Genomic DNA, 18,946 nt, shown 5'->3' on the forward strand with positions numbered 1-18,946 from the left:
CAACCTTAATCACAACAATGACTTTCTTAGATGCCTTGGCTAAGAGTAAAAGGTGAGTTTTACTGTTTGTTTGGTGATTAGACCAGGAGAGATATTACTCAAGACATAGCCATAGGATTTAGTGGAAAAGTACAAAATGAGAACCAAAATCCTGAAGTTGAGACCCTACTTCCATTATTACAGTTTCTGGGATCAAAATTAAGATGTTAATTTTCACTGTGTTAAAGATGCTTCTTTCATAAAAATGGGACATACTACTTTCCATACTATGTTACAGAATGCTAAAAGCAGCTCAAGCAGTAAAGGGCTTGAGTTCAAGTACAATCGAAAGGAAATGAAAGGGAAAGAGGGAAAGGGAGGGAGAAAAAGAGAAAGGGGGAAAGGGAAAACAACAACAACAACAACAAAAGAAAGGGAGGGAGGGAAGGAGGGAAGAAGGGAGGGGAGCTAAAAGGCAATGGTCTGTGTATTTACACCAGATAAGGAAATACTAAACTCCCACATTAGTGGTTCTTAAGTAAACAATGTTAACCTTAAAAAATTTAGACACTAATAGAAGAAAGGTTTTAAAGATATGCAACTGAAATTAATTTTCATCAAGAACATATATAATTGGAAAGTGTTCTCAATTTTATTCATAATTTAAAACATGCTTACAATGTACCTCACCTAGCAATTTATTTTACACATAATAATAATAATAATAAAGGTGACATTTACCACCCAAATAGGATCCTTCTGACTAGGGGACACAGAACACTTTCTGGCCCTTTCTTTTTTCCTTCCTATGCTTTTCATATACAGATCTACAGAAGCAAGATCCCCACATTAGTACAAACCACTGAACAATTCAGTATAAAATTCGTAAGTATAAAACTTATGGAAAAATAGAAGAAATTCTTTGTGACTTTAGGTTAAGAAATTTTTTTTCTTAATCTTTTCTTATCTTTAGTTGTACAAAGGAGGTGCTATGTAACAAAGCAGTTTATGAATATAATGCATTTTAATTAGTGTCACCCTTTCAAAAAAAATTCTTACATAGGAATAAAAGGCCTAAAGTAAAAGTGTAAAGTTTAAACAAATTTAATCAAAAGCTAAAACATTTGTTCCTCAAAAGGCACTACTTTCTCTTAAGAAAATTAAAAGCTAAGCCACAGATTAGGGGGAAAAAGTGAAACAAAATATATAACTGATATAACAGACTTGGAAAAAATATAAAAAGAACTCTTAAAAAGCTGTTTGATTATAAGAAAATAATTTCTTAAATGGATGAAAGTTTATGAAAATAAGGATATAATAATGGTAAGTATATAGAAAAGATCAATACCACAGTAATTAGAGAAATGCAAGTTAAACATACTATCAAATATTAAAATGCTACTATTAAAATTTTCAGCCATGAAGCTGGACAGTGGCAGCTCACTCTTGTAATCCTAGATACTCAGGAGGCTGAAATCTGAAGATCACGGTTTGAAGCCATCCTAGGAAGAAAAGTCCATGAGACTCTGATCTCCAATTAACCAGTAAAAACCTACAAGTGGAGTGTGTGGTAGAGCTCCAGCCTTGAGTGAAAAGGCTAAAGCTAAAGGATAGTGCCCAGGCCCTAAATTCAAACCTCAGTACTGTTGGGAAAGGCACACATATGTGTGCATATACACACACATGTGCATACACACACGCACACACACACACACACACACACACACACACACAAGATCCTCCCCACTCAATGGCAACAATGCAAATAATTTATAATAACTCAAATTCTCCCATTCTGCTGGTAGGAATGTATACTGGAGTAAGTAATTTGGAAATGGCTTCTCAGTTTATAAAAAGTAAAATGCCTATCTACTACATAACTGAAGCATATCACTCTGCTATGGTTTGAATGTGTCTTTCAAAGTTCACATGTTAGAGCTTAATTTCCAAGACAACAGTGTTGAGAGGTGAGACCTTAAGAGGTGATTATGTCATGAGGACTGTCCTCATGAATGAACTTTGATGATATTATGCAGCACCAAGGATGAGATGAATTCTACTGTCTTCTTTCATTTGTTCATTTTCTCTCTTCTTCCCGCTTTACATTCCTCTCTCCCTAATCCCTCCCATCCTATTCCATCTCCTACCACACAAATGCCATGTAATATTTTTCTCAATGCCATGACACATTGTTGATCTTCCCAGCCTCCAAAACTATGAATTTTTATAAATCCTGTTTAAGTTGCTCTATGATATTGTTATGGCAACACAAAACAGATTTAGAGAGAAAACAAAATGCGCCACACATAGGAGGATGAAACATGATCAACAGCACCTCTTTCTTCAGAAATAATGGAAGTCAGAATACTGAGCAATAACACATTCACTGTATGAGAAAAAAATACTACAAAAAGTTATATCCAGTAAAGTTATTGTTTGAAAAATGAAGTAAAAAGTAAAAGACATTTCCAGGCAAACAAAAGCTGAGAATTTGTTGCTGGAAGACCTAAGGTAAAGACTACTTCATGCGGAAGCACATAACACATAACAGTAACCTGAGTTCCAAATCCTTCATTCCGTACTACTTTGAAACTTTGTGTGTTTAAAGTTCCTCACCAGAGATTTACACACATCCCAATCATTAGATCCACTCACTGACTTTCTTGTTAATTTACCTAAACTTCAAGATGCCAACACTATTTTTCTGAGTTTATAATGTATGTGGATAAAACATATATTCTCTTCAAGCATGTATCTGCTGTAATCACATCAACTTTTGTAATACAGGTCTTAGCCGGTGTAAGACAAAGAAAAGAAATAAAAGGCTACAATGAAAGAAAAAGAACTCGAATTCTCTTTATTCTCAGAACATGTGAATGGGAGATGAAAACCTGAGGAACCAATAAAAGTTATACCTGAAGTAATAATTTTGTTAAATTACCAAGATTATAGGACATGAGAAAAAAAATAAAAGCCAACTGTATTTCTCCACAATCTAAAACAACTGGAACTTAAAAGTATATATACACTAACATACACACACACAAACACACACACACACACACACTCTTTTTACAATGTAATCAAGAAACATTAAGAACTCAGTATGGTATTTTAAAACATGTGTATGTAATGGTTTGAATTTGAAATACCCCCTCAGGCTCCAGTTGTTAAACACTTGGTTTCAAGTTCACACTAGTGGCACCATTTTGAGAGGCTGTGGAAATTATAGGTGGTAGTGCCTACCCAGAGGGAAGTAGGCTACAGGGTGTGTAGCTTTAACATTTATCCCTGTCCTCCAGTTGCTTTCCCTGTTTCCTATCTACTATGAGATAATGAAGCTCCTGTATGATTCATTCTTGCCACCATGATGTTTGGTTCAACAACCCAATGACAACGAACATGGACTGAGCTGAAATAAATCTTTAGTCTAAACTGTTTATGACAGTCATTTTGTCAAAGCAATGAGGAGAAGGTAACAAAGACACTGTACCCGTACACTGACTACTAAACATATTGACAAGACAAACTAAAAGAAAATCATCAACGAGGAGATATACCGTATTCATGACTTGGAAATCTTAATGTTAAGATTACCATTTGTCATAATTGATATAGATTTAAAGCAATTCAATCAAAATTCCAGCAAAGAAAACACAAAAGTTGTACAATGGACAAAGCAAATTTAAATGAAGAACAAAGTAAAAGCATTAATAGTACTTCATTAAGACTTCATTAAGTACCTCATTAAGAGTGCTTGCCTCATATACATGAAGCCCTGGGTTCGATTCCTCAGTACCACATATATAGAAAAGGCCAGAAGTGGCGCTGTGGCTCAAGTGGCAGAGTGCTAGCCTTGAGCAAAAAGAAGCCAGGGACAGTGCTCAGGCCCTGAGTCCAAGCCCCAGGACTGGCAAATTAATAATAATAATAATAATAATGGATTTATGAGAGAAAGCATATGAAAAAATATTTACAATCTTCAGACAAGTAAAGATTTCTTGAAACACTAAAAATACAAATCATGAAAAGGTAAATTAAGTTTCATCAACATCTTATACTTCTAAGCTTCAACAAACAATAAGAAAATGAAAGGCATGCAACAGCTTGTTGAGAAAAGCCTTTCAAAACATATCTAACAAAGGACAGTTATTCAAAATATATAATGAACTCTTAAAAACTTAGTAAAATAAGCTATCCCCTTTTTTTAATGGGCTAAAGAGTTGAATAGCCATTTCACAGATGAAAACAGCTAAATGGACCAAAAAGCACAAGAAAAAATGCTCAAAACACAATAAATACAAATTAAAATCATCCTGAGATACCAAAACAATACTCTATAAAATAAAACTGACTAGTATCAAATATGCAAGGAGGGCTGGGAAAATGGCTTAGTGATAGAGTGCTTGCCTAGCTAGCATGCATGAATCCCTGGGTTTCATCCTCAGCACCATATAAACAGAAAAGTCCAGAAGTGCTGCTATGGCTCAAGTGGTAGAGTGCTAGCGTTGAGCAGAATGAAGCTCAGGGACAGTGCCCAGGCCCCAAGTTCAAGCCCCAGGACTGACAAAAAAAGATGCAAGGAACAGAAGCAACTGGGCCACTAAAACATTCTTGCTTTGTTCTTTAACAAAGATAGAGTACAATCACTATGGAAGTTGGATGGCTTCTTAGAATGGTAGCAAAGTTATACTCCAGAGACAGAGATAGAAGAATCATGAGTAACCTAAAGCTGCACAGATAATTCAAGGCCAACGGGAGCTACATAGTGCTATCTTTTCTCAATGAGGGAGAAAGGGAGGGACAGAAAGAGAAAGGGGTAGGGAGACAGAGAAGAAGAAAGAAATAGACTAAAAATAAACAACATGGATGAAACACAAAACTAAGACATTAAGTTAAAGAAAGCAAACACAACAAAGTTCTCACCATATGCTCCCCCTGACACAACATTCTAAAAACACTGAAAGGACAAAAAGACTAGATCTAGGCAGTGTAGAATTGACTGCAAAGTCTCAGGAACTAACTTTTGGAGTAATGGAAATTATTCAAAGGTTTATCTTGGGGAACACTAGTCATAGAAAAATATTCACTACAATTTTAGGGTATGTGAATTATAAGTCAATAAAGCTATTTAATAATCAGCTGGAAGCATGGCTCAGCAGTAGAGTACTTGCCTAACAAGTATGTGGATCCCAAGTTCAAACCCTAGTACTGAAAAAGAGGGAAGGAAGAGGGAAGGGAAGGAGGAGGGGGAAGCAAAAGAGGAAAAGAGGGAGAGAGGGAGGAAGGAAGGAATTTTTTAAAAGCAGATCAAATAAAGTCTTCAGATGTCATTATTATAATGGTTTAATATGCAGATTTTCAGCTTGACCATGGCATGAAAGCAATACTCATTAAGCTTTAAATAGAAATTATACTTTGAATTTTGATCTTTTCAATATATGACTAATGATACAATCTCCTGACAATATTCTGAAATTCTGGGCAGTGGTAGTGAGCCACAATTCCTAGTCAGCCATACAATCAAGAGGGATGTTGGATAGGCCTATTATTTTTACTTATAATATTCCCAATGTATGATGCATTTATCAGATTATCCCATTATAAGATGAGTATCTATATCCAATTTTTATTTTCCTTTGTGATTTAAATCCATAAAAGCAGTTTTCATTAGTGTGTGTGTGTGTGTGTGTGTGTGTGTGTGTGTGTGTGTGTTGTTGTTGTTGATGATGATGCTGTTATTTCACTGTGTTAGGGTTTCACTGTTTTATAGCCCAGGTTTGGCCTCACAATCCTCCTGCCTCAAGCCTTCCCAAGTATGGATTATTGCCATGGGCCACCAGTCTGACTTTGTATGTTTGTTGTTTTGGTTATTGGACTGGGGATTCAACTTGGTACTTTCCACCACTTGAGCATGATCCAGTCCTTTTGTTTTGTTTGTTTTTCAGTTAGGGCCTCACACTAACTTTGCCTGAAAAGACCTTTATCCCCAATCCTTCACCTCCACCTCTTGAGAAGTTGAGACCACAGCTGTGCACTACCACACTTGGTTTGTTTTTGAGATAGGGTCTCATTGACTTTTTCTAAACTGGCCTTGGACGTAATTCTCCTGACTCTGCCTCTTGAGTAACTACAATTTACAAAAAAAAAAAAAAAAACTTTTACAGCTTTTTGTTTTATTTCTTTATTTTACTTTATTGTTATTATAAAGGTGATATACAGAGGCTTTCCTACATGAGTCAGGTAATGAGTACATTTTCTTTTGTACAGCGTTATCTGTTCCCTCTTCTCTCCCATTCACTCCCTCCCATCTCCACCCATGGGCTGTATAGTTCAGTTTAATCAATGTTCAGTATGCTACTGCTGCACTTTTTCACCCTTTTTCCTCAAGTCCTGTACTTTCCCCTCCTGAAGATAAATCATATATATACCATATATAAGGTAAAGATACAGAATCGTCAGAAGAAAAAAACATTTTTTAAAGTCTTTTGTTTCCATGTCTTAGGAGTTCACTTCAGTACATATTATTTTATTTAATTGTGAAGAGCACATAGGCATTCAGTACATATTATTTTATTTTATTTTATTGTGAAGAGCACATAGGCATTGCACCTTTGTGATTCGCTCCTAAGGCTATCCTCTTTTGGTCTCATTGTATCTAGAATCCTGTGTAATTTGTCAGATCCCAGTGTATTTTAGATCTAACTTCCGTATCAGAGAGAACATGTGCTGCTGTCTCTCTGATCTTGGCTTACCGTACTTAACATGAGTTGTTTTAGTTCCATCCATTTTCCTGCAAATGACATTATTTTATTCTTTCTAATGGCTGTGTAAAATTCCATTGTATATAGGTACCCTATTTTTTGGATTCACTCGTCTATTGTGGGCCATCTGAGATGGTTCCATATCTTGGCTACTGTGAATAGGGTGGCAATGAATATGGATGTGCAAATGTCCTTATCATATCCTGGTTCATGATGTTCAGGGTAAATGCCTAGGAGTGGTATGGCTGGAAGTGGTATAGGGAAGGTCTATGTTTAGCTTTTTGAGGAACCTCCAGAATGTTTTCCAGAGTGATTGTACTAGCTTACATTCCCACCAGCAGTGCAGTAGGGTTCCTTTGTCCCCACAACCCTGCCAGCATTTGTCACTGTTCAAATGCAAATGGTTCGCCAGTCTAAATGGGGTGAGATGGAATTTCCAAGTTGTTTGGATTTTAGTACTCTACACAACAGTGGATTCTCCCTAGCAACAAGCTATAGAAATGATCCTTGAGAGGACTTCCGGGAAGACGGTGGAGGAGGAGCAGAGCCTTGAGCTCCCTCAGACATTGCAGTTTTCCCACTCCAGGGAAAATTTTACCCCTAGAAAGACAGCCCAAGTAAGTTATAACAGTACAAGGATTCTGGTCAGAAAGGAAAAATCGATTTTGCTGGCCTGAAAACACAGATTTGGGCTTCGGGCGGCAACCCGCTGCCACACCAGTGCCGGCACAACAGCCTGCACTCCGTCCACCTAAAGCACACAATGGCAACCAGGGAGAAATCCTCCAGAAGGCGGCAGACACACACGGATCACAGGCTGAGCACGAATGGGCTGAAATAGCAGAGAAAGCATGAGTACCCTGCGAAAGACATTCTCACTCGTGCCCACAGAGCAGCTCTTTGAAGGTAACCCTTCCCCCACCACCAGAGCAAAGCGCCATCTTTGACACTGGCATAGGGTTAGACCAGACTGGAACTAAAGTGGGTATGGGGAAAGCGAGGACAAAGGAGCCATCTTTGAAATGGGCAAGGGGGACCGACTAGTGAGAGCCATCTCTGCCAAGGAGAACGCCCCCTGCCAAGGTGGGAGGCTCGTCCTGGGCTGCGGCTTACACACTCGTGTGAACTCAGCCAGAGGTGCCCTGCCCTGCCTGCTGGAATTTCTAAACTAAAATCGAAAGCATTGAGCAGCTACCGGTGGCACGGAACAACCAGATGGGAAAACAAACAGTTCCCAAGACAGATAAACAGTCCCGTCACAGAGGAAGCCCAATTCCCAGCCCAAAACAGAGCTGAATTCCATAGCCAGCTCTGCCCAGGAGGCCGCCCAGGAGGGAGGACCCTCCCCGAGGCAAGCTACTCTCAGCCAGGTAAACCAGGCCAGAGGTACCCCGCCCTGCTGAGTCCACAGCCTATTCAAAGCCAGGCATTAAAGGCAGCGGCCCCACAGAAGATGGAAGGAGCCATGGTTCCCAAGACTGTTCACGTCCCCATCTACAGTGGACTCCCAAGGCCTACCTGCAAGCCGTGTGAACCACAAAGCCCCAGGATTTCACTAACAGGGGAGAGGGGTCAGAGCAGATCCAACCCCTGCAAACTGAAAGTAAGTCAAACCAACCAAGCAGCAAAATAGACTGCAGACCATAGCAAGGAAACCAGGGACTGTAGAAAGCCCATCCAAACAAGGAAGACTCCATTTTTTTTTCAAAACATTTTTAAGCATTTTTTTTTATTTCTGAAACGTCATTGGTTTTTTGTTTTACATTTTTACCTATTTGTATTATCAAGCTTTTTATCAAGTTTTTTTCTTTTTTTAATAACTTTTCTCTCTTTTATGCATTTGTTGTCCACTATTTTTTCTTTATCTCTCTCTTCACATTCCCTTTCTTTAAAAATTTATTTTCCTATGAATAATACTTCCACTCTTTTCTGCTAATACTCCATTGTCTATCATTTTAACCTTGTTCTTTCTACTGATTCTACTCTTCTCCACATTTCCACATCACTGAAACTAAACCAAATCATCACCCACCCCCATACATTTTACTCTATTCTCCTTACTACCTCTAACTTACCCTCCTGACTTACTTCCAGGACATCCAGATTCCAGTGACCCCTGGTTATTGGATAGAGGATATCCTGGCTCAATCAGAGAGAATCAAAGGGGTTCAAAGACAAAGCCAGCCAGTCCAAAAAGAATGTAATATAAGAACAAAAATTGCTCATAGGGTTTTAACAGTAAATAAGTAACTACTGAATACAGGGATCAGGACTGGTTGTTATATCAGAATTGTATTCTTTAGGAACACCAAATCTAATTTTATACACAGGTATACAAGGTATCTGTATATAATTGTGAACTTGTAAGATTTACACAACAGTGCTCGGTAGGGTCTGCTTTGGGTCTTAAACGGTGCTCACAAGTGCTTGTAGATTGGCATTCCCAATCCAAATGGACAGAATAAACACAACAAAGATGGCAAACAATGGAGTCTCATCTCCCACTGAAAACAAGCAGGAAGCAAAGCAGTCAATCAAAGACATAGAAGAGAACCCTCAAAATGCTCTACAAAGTCTACTGATAAAAATGATAAATGAGAAGTTTGAATCTCTTCAGTCAACTATTCTAGAGCATTAGGAGGCAAAGCAAAAATTAATGGAGAATTTCATAGCCTCGACAAATAGAAAGATAATTGAACTTCAAGAGACAAACGAAAAGATAGTTACCCAGCTAAAATATTTGAGAAACAGCACTCAAAACCAAATTAATGAAGTTAATGAAGTAAAGAAGTCCATGCAGGACCTAAGAGATAAGTATAGCAAGGACATGGAAATCATCAGGAAAGTCCAGTCAGAAGGAAAAGAGATTCTAAATCAAGTAGCTAGCCTACAGTCCCAAATAACTGAAGCAGAGGATCGAATCTCAGGAGCTGAAGATTCTCTAGAATCTATGTAGAAAGATAAAAAATTAATACAAAACCAATACAATCGACAAAACAGATCACTCTAGGAGCTTCAAGACACAATCAGGAAGCCCAATTTAAGGATAATAGGTATTGAGGAAAACCTAGAGAAAGAAGTTAATGGAATAGGCAACCTATTTAACAGAATATTAGCCGAGAACTTCACAAATATCCAGAAGGATAGGCTTATACAGATACAAGAAGCATTTAGAACTCCAAACCGACCAGACCAGAATAGGATATCCCACTGACACATTGTGATCAAAACAGAATCAATAGAGTCCAAGGAAAGAATCCTTAAAGCTGTTAGGGAGAAGAAAAAAAATCACATATAAAGGAAAAGCAATCAAAATTACCCCACACTTCTCAGCAGAGACCATGAAAGTAAGGAGAGCCTGGAATGAAGTATACCAAACCCTAAATAAAAATAACTACCAACCAAGAATACTGTACCCAGCTAAACTCTCATTTATAGCCAAAGGTCAAATAAAAGTCTTCCACAGTAAGGAAAAACTGAAACAATACATCTCCACCAAACCAGCTTTAAAGAAAACCCTCAAAGATGTACTATACAGGGAAAATAATCAAGATCCCAGTACAGAGAGAGAAAAATGAACCCTAAACAGTAAACCAGAATATCAGATCAAGAAATAGGAAGACAGGACACAGCTTTTAACAAGATAGGGATAATGAAAGGAACAAATGATCACCTCTCAATCCTAACTCTCAACATTAATGGACTTAATTCCCCAATCAAAAGACATAGGCTCATAAGTTGGATCAAAACTCAAGATCGATCTTTCTGCTGCCTCCAAGAGACACATCTATCCAGCAAAAGTAAACATGTCCTAAAAGTCAAAGGCTGGAATCAAATCTATCAAGCACATGGCCCCCATAAGCAGGCCGGACTTACAATCCTAGTATCAGACAAAATTGACTACAAATTTATAAAGGTAAGAAGAGACAAAGAAGGTTACTACACACTAGGAAAGGGATCTCTCCTATAGTAAGATACAACCATCCTAAATATCTACACACCAAATACAGGAGCACCCAACTTCATCAAACAAACACTACTGACTCTAAAAACACTCACAGACCCAAACACATTGATAGTTGGGGACTTTTAACACTCTACTGTCACCTCTGGACAGATCAACACGCCAAAAACTGAATAAAGAAACCACAGAACTAAACAACTGCATAGACCAACTAGACTTAACCAAAATCTACAGAATATTCCATCTAGCAACAACTGAATAAACATTCTTTTCAGCAGCACGTGGAACATTCTCCAAAATAGATCACATCTTAGAGCACAAAGAAAATCTGTACAAATTTACAAGTATCAAAACCATTCCCTGCATTCTCTCAGACCACAATGCAATGAAATTAGAGCTCAACTCAAACAGCCATCACAGATAATCCTACAATTCTTGGAGACTAAACAACACACTGCTAAAGGACATCAGCGGGTCATTGAAGAAATTAGAACAGAAATTGAAATGTTTATGGAATTAAACCAAGATGAGTACACAAAGTACCAGCTCCTTTGGGAGCAGTACTGAGAGGGAAATTTATATCTCTGAGTGCCTACATCAACAAACTGGAGAAACAGCAACTCAACAACTTAAGGAACCACTTTAATCTCCTCGAAAGAGAACAACAAGCCAAACCCCAAGTCAATAGACAGAAGCAAATAATTAAAATCAAATCAGAATTAAATGAATTGGAGACAAAAAAAAAAAACATCAAAAGAATCAACAAAACAAAGAGTTGGTTCTTTGAAAAAATTTACAAGATAGACAGACCCCTATCAAACCTGACCAAAAAACGAAAGCAGCAAACCCAGATAAACAAGATCAGAGATGAAAAAGGTAACATCACCACAGAAACAATCAAAATTCAGAACACAATAAGGGACTATTTTGCAAACCTTTATGCCAACAAATTCAAGAACCTGGAAGAAATGGATGATATCCTACAAAAAATTGATATCCCCAAACTCAACCATGAAGATTTAAACCTACTAGACAGACCCATATCCAGCATTGAAATAGAAACGGCAATAAGTGATCTCCCATCCAAGAAAAGTCCAGGCCCAGACGGATTCACAGCAGAATTCTACAAGGCCTTCAAAACAGAACTCACACCAATATTTCTCAAACTCTTCAATGTAATTGAAAGAGAAATTTCACTGCCAGACACATTCTATGAAGCCAGTATAACCCTCATCCCAAAAGCAGGCAAGGACTCATCACGGAAAGAGAACTATGGACCGACTTCCCTGATGAACACAGATGCAAAAATCCTCAACAAAATTCTGGCCAATCGACTTCAACAGGTCATCAAAAAAATCATACACCATGTTCAAACTAGATTCATGCCAGGGATGCAATGTTGCTTCAATAAACGCAAGTCAATTAATGTAATCCACCACATCAACTAGAGCAAGGTAAAGACTCACATGGTTATATCTCTGGATGTAGGAAAAGGAATTCAATAAAATCCAGCACCCATTTATGCTAAAAGCCCTGGAAAAACTGGGATTCCAGGGAACACTCCTGAATATAATAAAGGCATTCTATGACAAACCAATAGCAAGTATAATTCTAAATGGTGAAAAAATTAAGCCATTCCCTTTAAAATCAGGAGCAAGACAGGGATGTCCGCTCTCTCCCCTTCTCGTCAACATAGTACTAGAATTCCTAGCCAGAGCAATAAGGCAAGAAGAAAATATAAAGGGGATCCAAATAGGAAAAGATGAAGTTAAACTTTCTCTCTTCGCAAATGACATGATATTATACCTAAAGAACCCCATAGACTCTACTCCCAAGTTACTCGAGCTGAACCAAAACTTTGGCAAAGTTGCAGGATATAAAATAAACCCTCAAAAATCAATGGCACTTCTATATGCTCATGACCCAAATGCCAAGGCTGAAATCAGGAAAGCAACTCCTTTTACAATAGCCTCAAAAAACATAAAATACCTTGGAATACCTTAACGAAAGAAGTGAAAGACCTCCATATGAGAACTTTAAAAACATGAAAAACGAAATTAAGGCAGAATTAAGGAAATGGAAAAACCTCCCATGCTCCTGGATTGGGAGGATTAATATAATCAAAATGGCAATATTGCCAAAGGCTGTCTACAAATTCAATGCAATACCCATTAATATCCCAACACAATTTTTTAAAAAATGAAATACAGGAAGCAATCCAGAAATTTATATGGAACAATAAAAGACCTAGAATAGCAAAAACAATCCTAAGCAGAAAGAACAGTGCTGGAGGAATTACAATACTCAACCTCAAGCTGTATTATAAAGCTATAGTAATAAAAACAGATTGGTATTGGCACCGGAACAGGCCTGAAGACCAATGGAACAAAATTGAAGACCCAGAAATGAACCCACAGAACTATGCCCACTTAATCTTTGATAAAGGAGCTAAAAAAATTGGATGGAAGAAAGACACCCTCTTTAACAAATGTTGCTGGAAAACTGGTTCAACACATGCAACAAACTACAACTAGATCCTTATATATCACCCTGCACCAAAATCAATTCCAAATGGATCAAAGACCTCGAAATTAAAACAAATACCCTAAAAACACTAAACAAAGGAGTAGGAGAAACATTTGGGCTCCTGGCACAGGACGGAATTTCCTTAACAAGGACCCAGAAATGCGACAAATCAAAGAAAGGATGGACAAATGGGACTGCATCAAACTGTAGTGCTTCTGCAGGGCAAAGGACATAGCTCGCAAGATAAACAGAAAGCCCACAGATTGGGAAAAGATCTTTACCGGCCATACAATGGACAAAGGCATCATATCTAAAATATATGCAGAACTAAAAAATTTACATTCCTCCAAAACAAAACCACAAAGAACCAATATCCCCATCAAAAAGTGGGCTAAAGACTTACAAAGAGACTTCTCTGATGAGGAAATGAGAATGGCCAAGAGACATATGAAAAAGTGCTCTACATCACCAGCCATAAAAGAAATACAAATCAAAACAACATTAAGATTCCATCTCACCCCAGTAAGAATGTCCTATATCAAGAAAACTAACAATGACAAATGTTGGAGGGGATGTGGCCAATAGGGAACCCTACTTCATTGTTGGTGGGAATGTAAACTGGTTCAGCCACTCTGGCAAGCAGTATGGAGATTCCTCAGAAGGCTAAACATAGAGCTCCCCTATGACCCAGCAGCCCACTTTTGGGCATCTACCCAAAAGACCACAAACAAGAACACACTAAAGCCACCAGCACAACAATGTTCATCGCAGCACAATTTGTCATAGCTAGAATATGGAACCAACCCAGATGCCCCTCAGTAGACAAATGGATCAGGAAAATGTGGTACATATACACATGGAATTTTATGCCTCCATCAGAAATAATGACATTGCCCCATTTGTAAGGAAATGGAAGGACTTGGAAAAAATTATACCAAGTGAAGTGAGCCAGACCCAAAAAAACATGGACTCTATGGTCTCCCTCATAGGGAATAATTAGCACAGGTTTAGGCTAGCTACAGCAGAGGATCACAAGAGCCCAATAGCTATACCCTTATGAACACGTAAGATAATGCTAAGTGAAATGAACTCCATGTTATGGAAACTTACTTTCAACATGCGATGTGAAACCATAGCTTCTATTATTGATGACCCTCTTATGTCCCCTTCCTGTGCTCATACCTTCACTATCTCTATATCTTATCTGAGTACATTGGAAACCGTGTATACAGGTATTAGAACTAGGAAACAGTAAGGGAATACCAAAATTGAGAGACACAGGGTAAAAAAGACAAACGATTACAAAAGCAATACTTGCAAAACTGTTTAGTGTAAATCAACTGAACAACTCATGGGGGGAAAGGGAAAAAGGGAAGGGGGAAGGGGGAATGTGGGAGGAGGTAACAAACAGTACAAGAAATGTATCCAGTGCCTAATGTATGAAACTGCTCTGTATATCAGTTTGACAATTAAAAAAAAAAAAGAAAAAAAAAGAAATGATCCTTGAAGTATAGTCTTGGTATTGTTTTTAAGCTAGAGCTAAGCTTCAATGGATTGTTGTGATCATTTTATCTGTTAATTTGGGGTTTTATTCTGTATTTTTACATAGCCATTTACTTGCTCTTTACAAAAAATGTCCTAAATTTCAGTCACTTCTAATAAGCTTTCTCTTCTCCAACAAGCTGTTTGTTCATCTCCTCCATTCTAATTCCTCTGCTACACAATATGGAATTCCATTTTTAGTGTTAAAGTCTCTTTCTTGTCCTCTGTCTTCAAACTCTCCCCTGAAGTTTCACTACATCTCCTAGCTATCCAACTAAAGAGACTTTCTTTAGGATACTGCTTGGCCCTGGAATCCTACAAAAGCAGAAAAAGTGATCTTCAGCTTTCTTGTGGAGTTATGGGACCTTTATCACTCCATAAAGATGTTTCTGGACTATTTTTTCTTTTTTCTAAATTTAATTAACTTATTTTTATTTTTTTCTTATTTATTGTCAAAGTGATGTACAGAGAGGTTACAGGTTCATACGTTAGGCCTTGGGTACGTTTCTTGTACTGTTTGTTACCTCCTCCCTCATTCTCTCTTCCCCCTCCGCCTTTCCCTCTCCCTCCATGAGTTGTTCAGTTGGTTTACACTAAATGGTTTTGCAAGTATTGCTTTTGGAGTCATTTGTCTTTTTATCCTTTGTCTATCGATTTTGAGATTCCCTTTTACTTCCCTAGTTCTAATACCAGTATATACAGTAATCTGGACTATTTTTTCTCTATAAAAACATTTACTCTTATAAAAACATTTACTCAGCCAGGCACCGGTGCCTCATGCCAGTAATCCTAGCTACTCAAGAGGCTGAGAGCTGAGGATCACCATTAAAAGCCAGCCCAGGCAGGAAAGTCTGTGAGACATTTATCTCCAATTAACCACCAGAAAAAATAAAAGTGGACTATGGGTCAAAGTGGTAGAACACTACTGGCCTTGAGCTGAAGACCTCAGGGACAACACCCAGGCCCAGTGACCAACACACACACACACAAACATTTGCTCACATGACCCTAAGTTAATAGTACTATTTTGTTTTCTACCACATACTATTTCTTGATTGCCTACCTCTGGTCACTTTTCCCTCTTCATTAGAGAACGACTATATTATTCCTCCTCATCACCATACAACTTGTCATTCAACAACCTGATCTACTCTTTGGCTTCTTTCCAGGAAGGTTTTCTTCCAATCTCATCATTTGTTTAATGTAAGTCTTCCCTGGTAGACTAAACTCCATGAAGATGGGGACCAAAGATGTCTTGTCCACTGCTGAATCCCTAGCAAGGAGCATAATATATACACTAGTTAAATAAATTGTTTTTCCATTCATACTAAATGCAAAATGGAGGCTACTAAAGACCTATTTGCTTACAAGAGTCTCAGCAAGGCCAAAGAAATATCTGGAAACCTTATAAAAGTAATTAAAGATATTTTTTCCTATTAATACCTATCTTAGAACATAAGCAGGTAACCATAACAGAAAAGACAGGGCTGATAATTATGATATTTCAGGTAAGGAATTTGCTTTGCTACTAATTAGTGTTCTTGCTTAATATTATTGGGTTTCCAGTTTTTTTCTCATCTGTACATTAGAGGTAGGCTTTCTGAGTTCTAAATGTTCTACTTCCTTCAACACAAAATGGTATATAAGAAGGCAACCTAGGCTAGGGATATTGTTCAATGGTATAGTGCTTACTTGACATGTATGAAGAGGCCATAGTTTCAGTCCTCAGAACCACAAATAAAATTTAAAAAATCAAACTTAAAAAGAGGTAGGCTCCCCACTTTTGGTCATCTACCCAAAAGACCACAAACAAGAACACACTAAAGCCACCAGCACAACAATGTTCATCGCAGCACAATTTGTCATAGCTAGAATATGGAATCAACCCAGATGCCCCTCAGTAGACAAATGGATCAGGAAAATGTGGTACATATGCACAATGGAATTTTATGCCTCCATCAGAAATAATGACATTGCCCCATTTGTAAGGAAATGGAAGGACTTGGAAAAAATTATACTCAGTGAAGTGAGTCAGAAACATGGACTCTATGGTCTCCCTCATAGGGAATAATTAGCACAGGTTTAGGCTAGTCACAGCAGAGGATCACAAGAGCCCAATAGCTATACCCTTATGAACACATAAGATGATGCTAAGTGAAATAAACTCCATATTATGGAAACGACTGTTATATCTTTGTGTAATTACTTTCAACATGTGATGTGAAACCATAGCTTCTATTATTGATGACCCTCTTGTATCGCCTTCCTGTGGTTGTACCTGCACTATCTCTGTATCTTGTCTAAGTACATTGGAAACTGTGTATACTGGTATTAGAACTAGGAAACTGAAAGGGAATACTAAAATCGAGAGACACAGGGTAAAAAGACAAACAACTACAAAAGCAAGACTTGCAAAACTGTTTGGTGTAAATCAACTGAACAACTCATGGGGGGAAAGTGAAAGGGGGAGGGGGGAGGTGGGAATGAGGGAGGAGGTAACAAACAGTACAAGAAATGTATCCAATGCCTAACATATGAAACTGTAACCTCTCTGTACATCAGTTTGACAATAAAAATTTTTTAAAAAGAAAAAACAGCAACTAAGAAAAAAAAAAAAGAGGTAGGCTGGGAATATGGCCTAGGGGTGAGTGCTTGCCTCATATACATGAAGCCCTAGGTTCGATTCCTCAGCACCACATATGTAGAAAAAGCCAAAAGTGGCTCAAGTGGTACAGTGCTAGCCTTGAGCAAAAAGAAGCCAGGGATAGTGCTCAGACCCTGAGCTCAAGCCCCAGGACTGGCCAAAAAAATTTTTAAAAATTATTTTTAAAGAGGGAGGAGGCAACCTGTGGACTGAACCAAGTTACCTTACAAAAACATATTATATATACACACACACACACACACACACATTCTTGAAGCCTTGCAGCATGGCACCTTCCCATAATCACAAAACTCAGGAAACTAAGATATGAAGTTTAAAAGTCTAAAATCAGATTGGGCTGGCTATATAGTGGGACCTCTTGAAAGACGAACAGGAGAGGGAGGAAAGGGGAAGAGAAGAAGGGGAGGGGACTATAGAGCTTTCAAAATGATTGGATTAGATCCAAGTTTCAGCAACCTATGACCCCTGGGGCAACTGCTGTTAGTATAAACAAAGTGTTACAGGAACATAACCACACCCATTCATCTAAGTATTGTCTATGGCTGTTTTTCTGCTGTCATGGCAGAATTCAATAACTGTGAAACAAACTATATGGCCTACAAAGTTTCCCACATTTATTATCTGGTATCTTAAGAAAATATTTACTGACTGGAAGAAATGATCCCCAAGTTCCATTTTACATTTTTATACAGGGACAATGAAAAGAGATTTAGCAAAATGCTTCTAAACAGATAAAAAAAAAAAAGCCATGGTTAAAACAGGAAAAAAAGAATGAGGAGAATGAACATGAGTCAAATATGAATTTAATTCACTCCTGGTGATTACATCAGTATTTCCCTTCAAGCTGGTGACTTGCCTTCCAGTCTCTGAAACCTTCTAATTTAAGAATACTCAAGCTAAAGTAAGCACCAAAGATTCAACACTCACCTGCCTTCCTTTACTTTTTGTGCATTCCCCCGACATATGTAGTTCTCAATGTAACCATCACTACAGTTGATTTTTGACCAATCTGGGTCACAAACATCCAAGAAGTGAGGTCGAAGTCTGCCTATTGAATACTTGGCAATGTCAGTCAGGGACTGACTAGCAGCTGCACCAAACAAAAAGGTTCCAATGGCTTTGTAAATAGTGGCTATGTAGTTATTCCTGATAAAGGAATTTGAGTGCAAGAGGTTAAAGTAAACAGAAAGAGTTTCTCCAACAATCATCTGAAAAAGAAACAGAAAAATAACGTTAAAATAGCAAACAAGCACTTAAAACAAACACTAGAAAATGGTAAATTACATTGTTCTTTTTTAAAAAAAAAATAGCCAAACTCTCCTCACCCTCAAACTTTTCTTTTTTTGAGGGGTGGTGACTGTTTTTATCTTTACAAAAATAGCCAGCTTAAGCTATCTAATCCTAAACAAAACAAGACAATGAGCCTGAGCAACTGTAGATACTACTTACAAAGCCAAAACTAAGTAAAAAACATGGCATAGTGTACCTGAAACACTAAAGCTATTT

The 18,946-nt window shown here is 37.9% G+C and overlaps 1 protein-coding gene across 4 annotated transcripts in view; it reads right to left on the minus strand.

Annotated features, from left to right (window-relative positions):
• Positions 1 to 18,946, minus strand: part of Plpp1 (phospholipid phosphatase 1) — an 87,500-nt gene that overhangs the window by 16,554 nt on the left and 52,000 nt on the right. For all 4 annotated transcript variants that reach the window (XM_048368515.1, XM_048368518.1, XM_048368516.1 and 1 more), the window contains one exon: positions 18,368 to 18,648. In XM_048368515.1, coding sequence (XP_048224472.1) covers positions 18,368 to 18,648 — 281 coding nt within the window. The remainder of the gene's footprint in view (positions 1 to 18,367; positions 18,649 to 18,946) is intronic.

This window comes from Perognathus longimembris, chromosome 19, assembly GCF_023159225.1.
Source record: "Perognathus longimembris pacificus isolate PPM17 chromosome 19, ASM2315922v1, whole genome shotgun sequence".
Classification (NCBI taxonomy): Eukaryota; Metazoa; Chordata; class Mammalia; order Rodentia; family Heteromyidae; genus Perognathus; species Perognathus longimembris.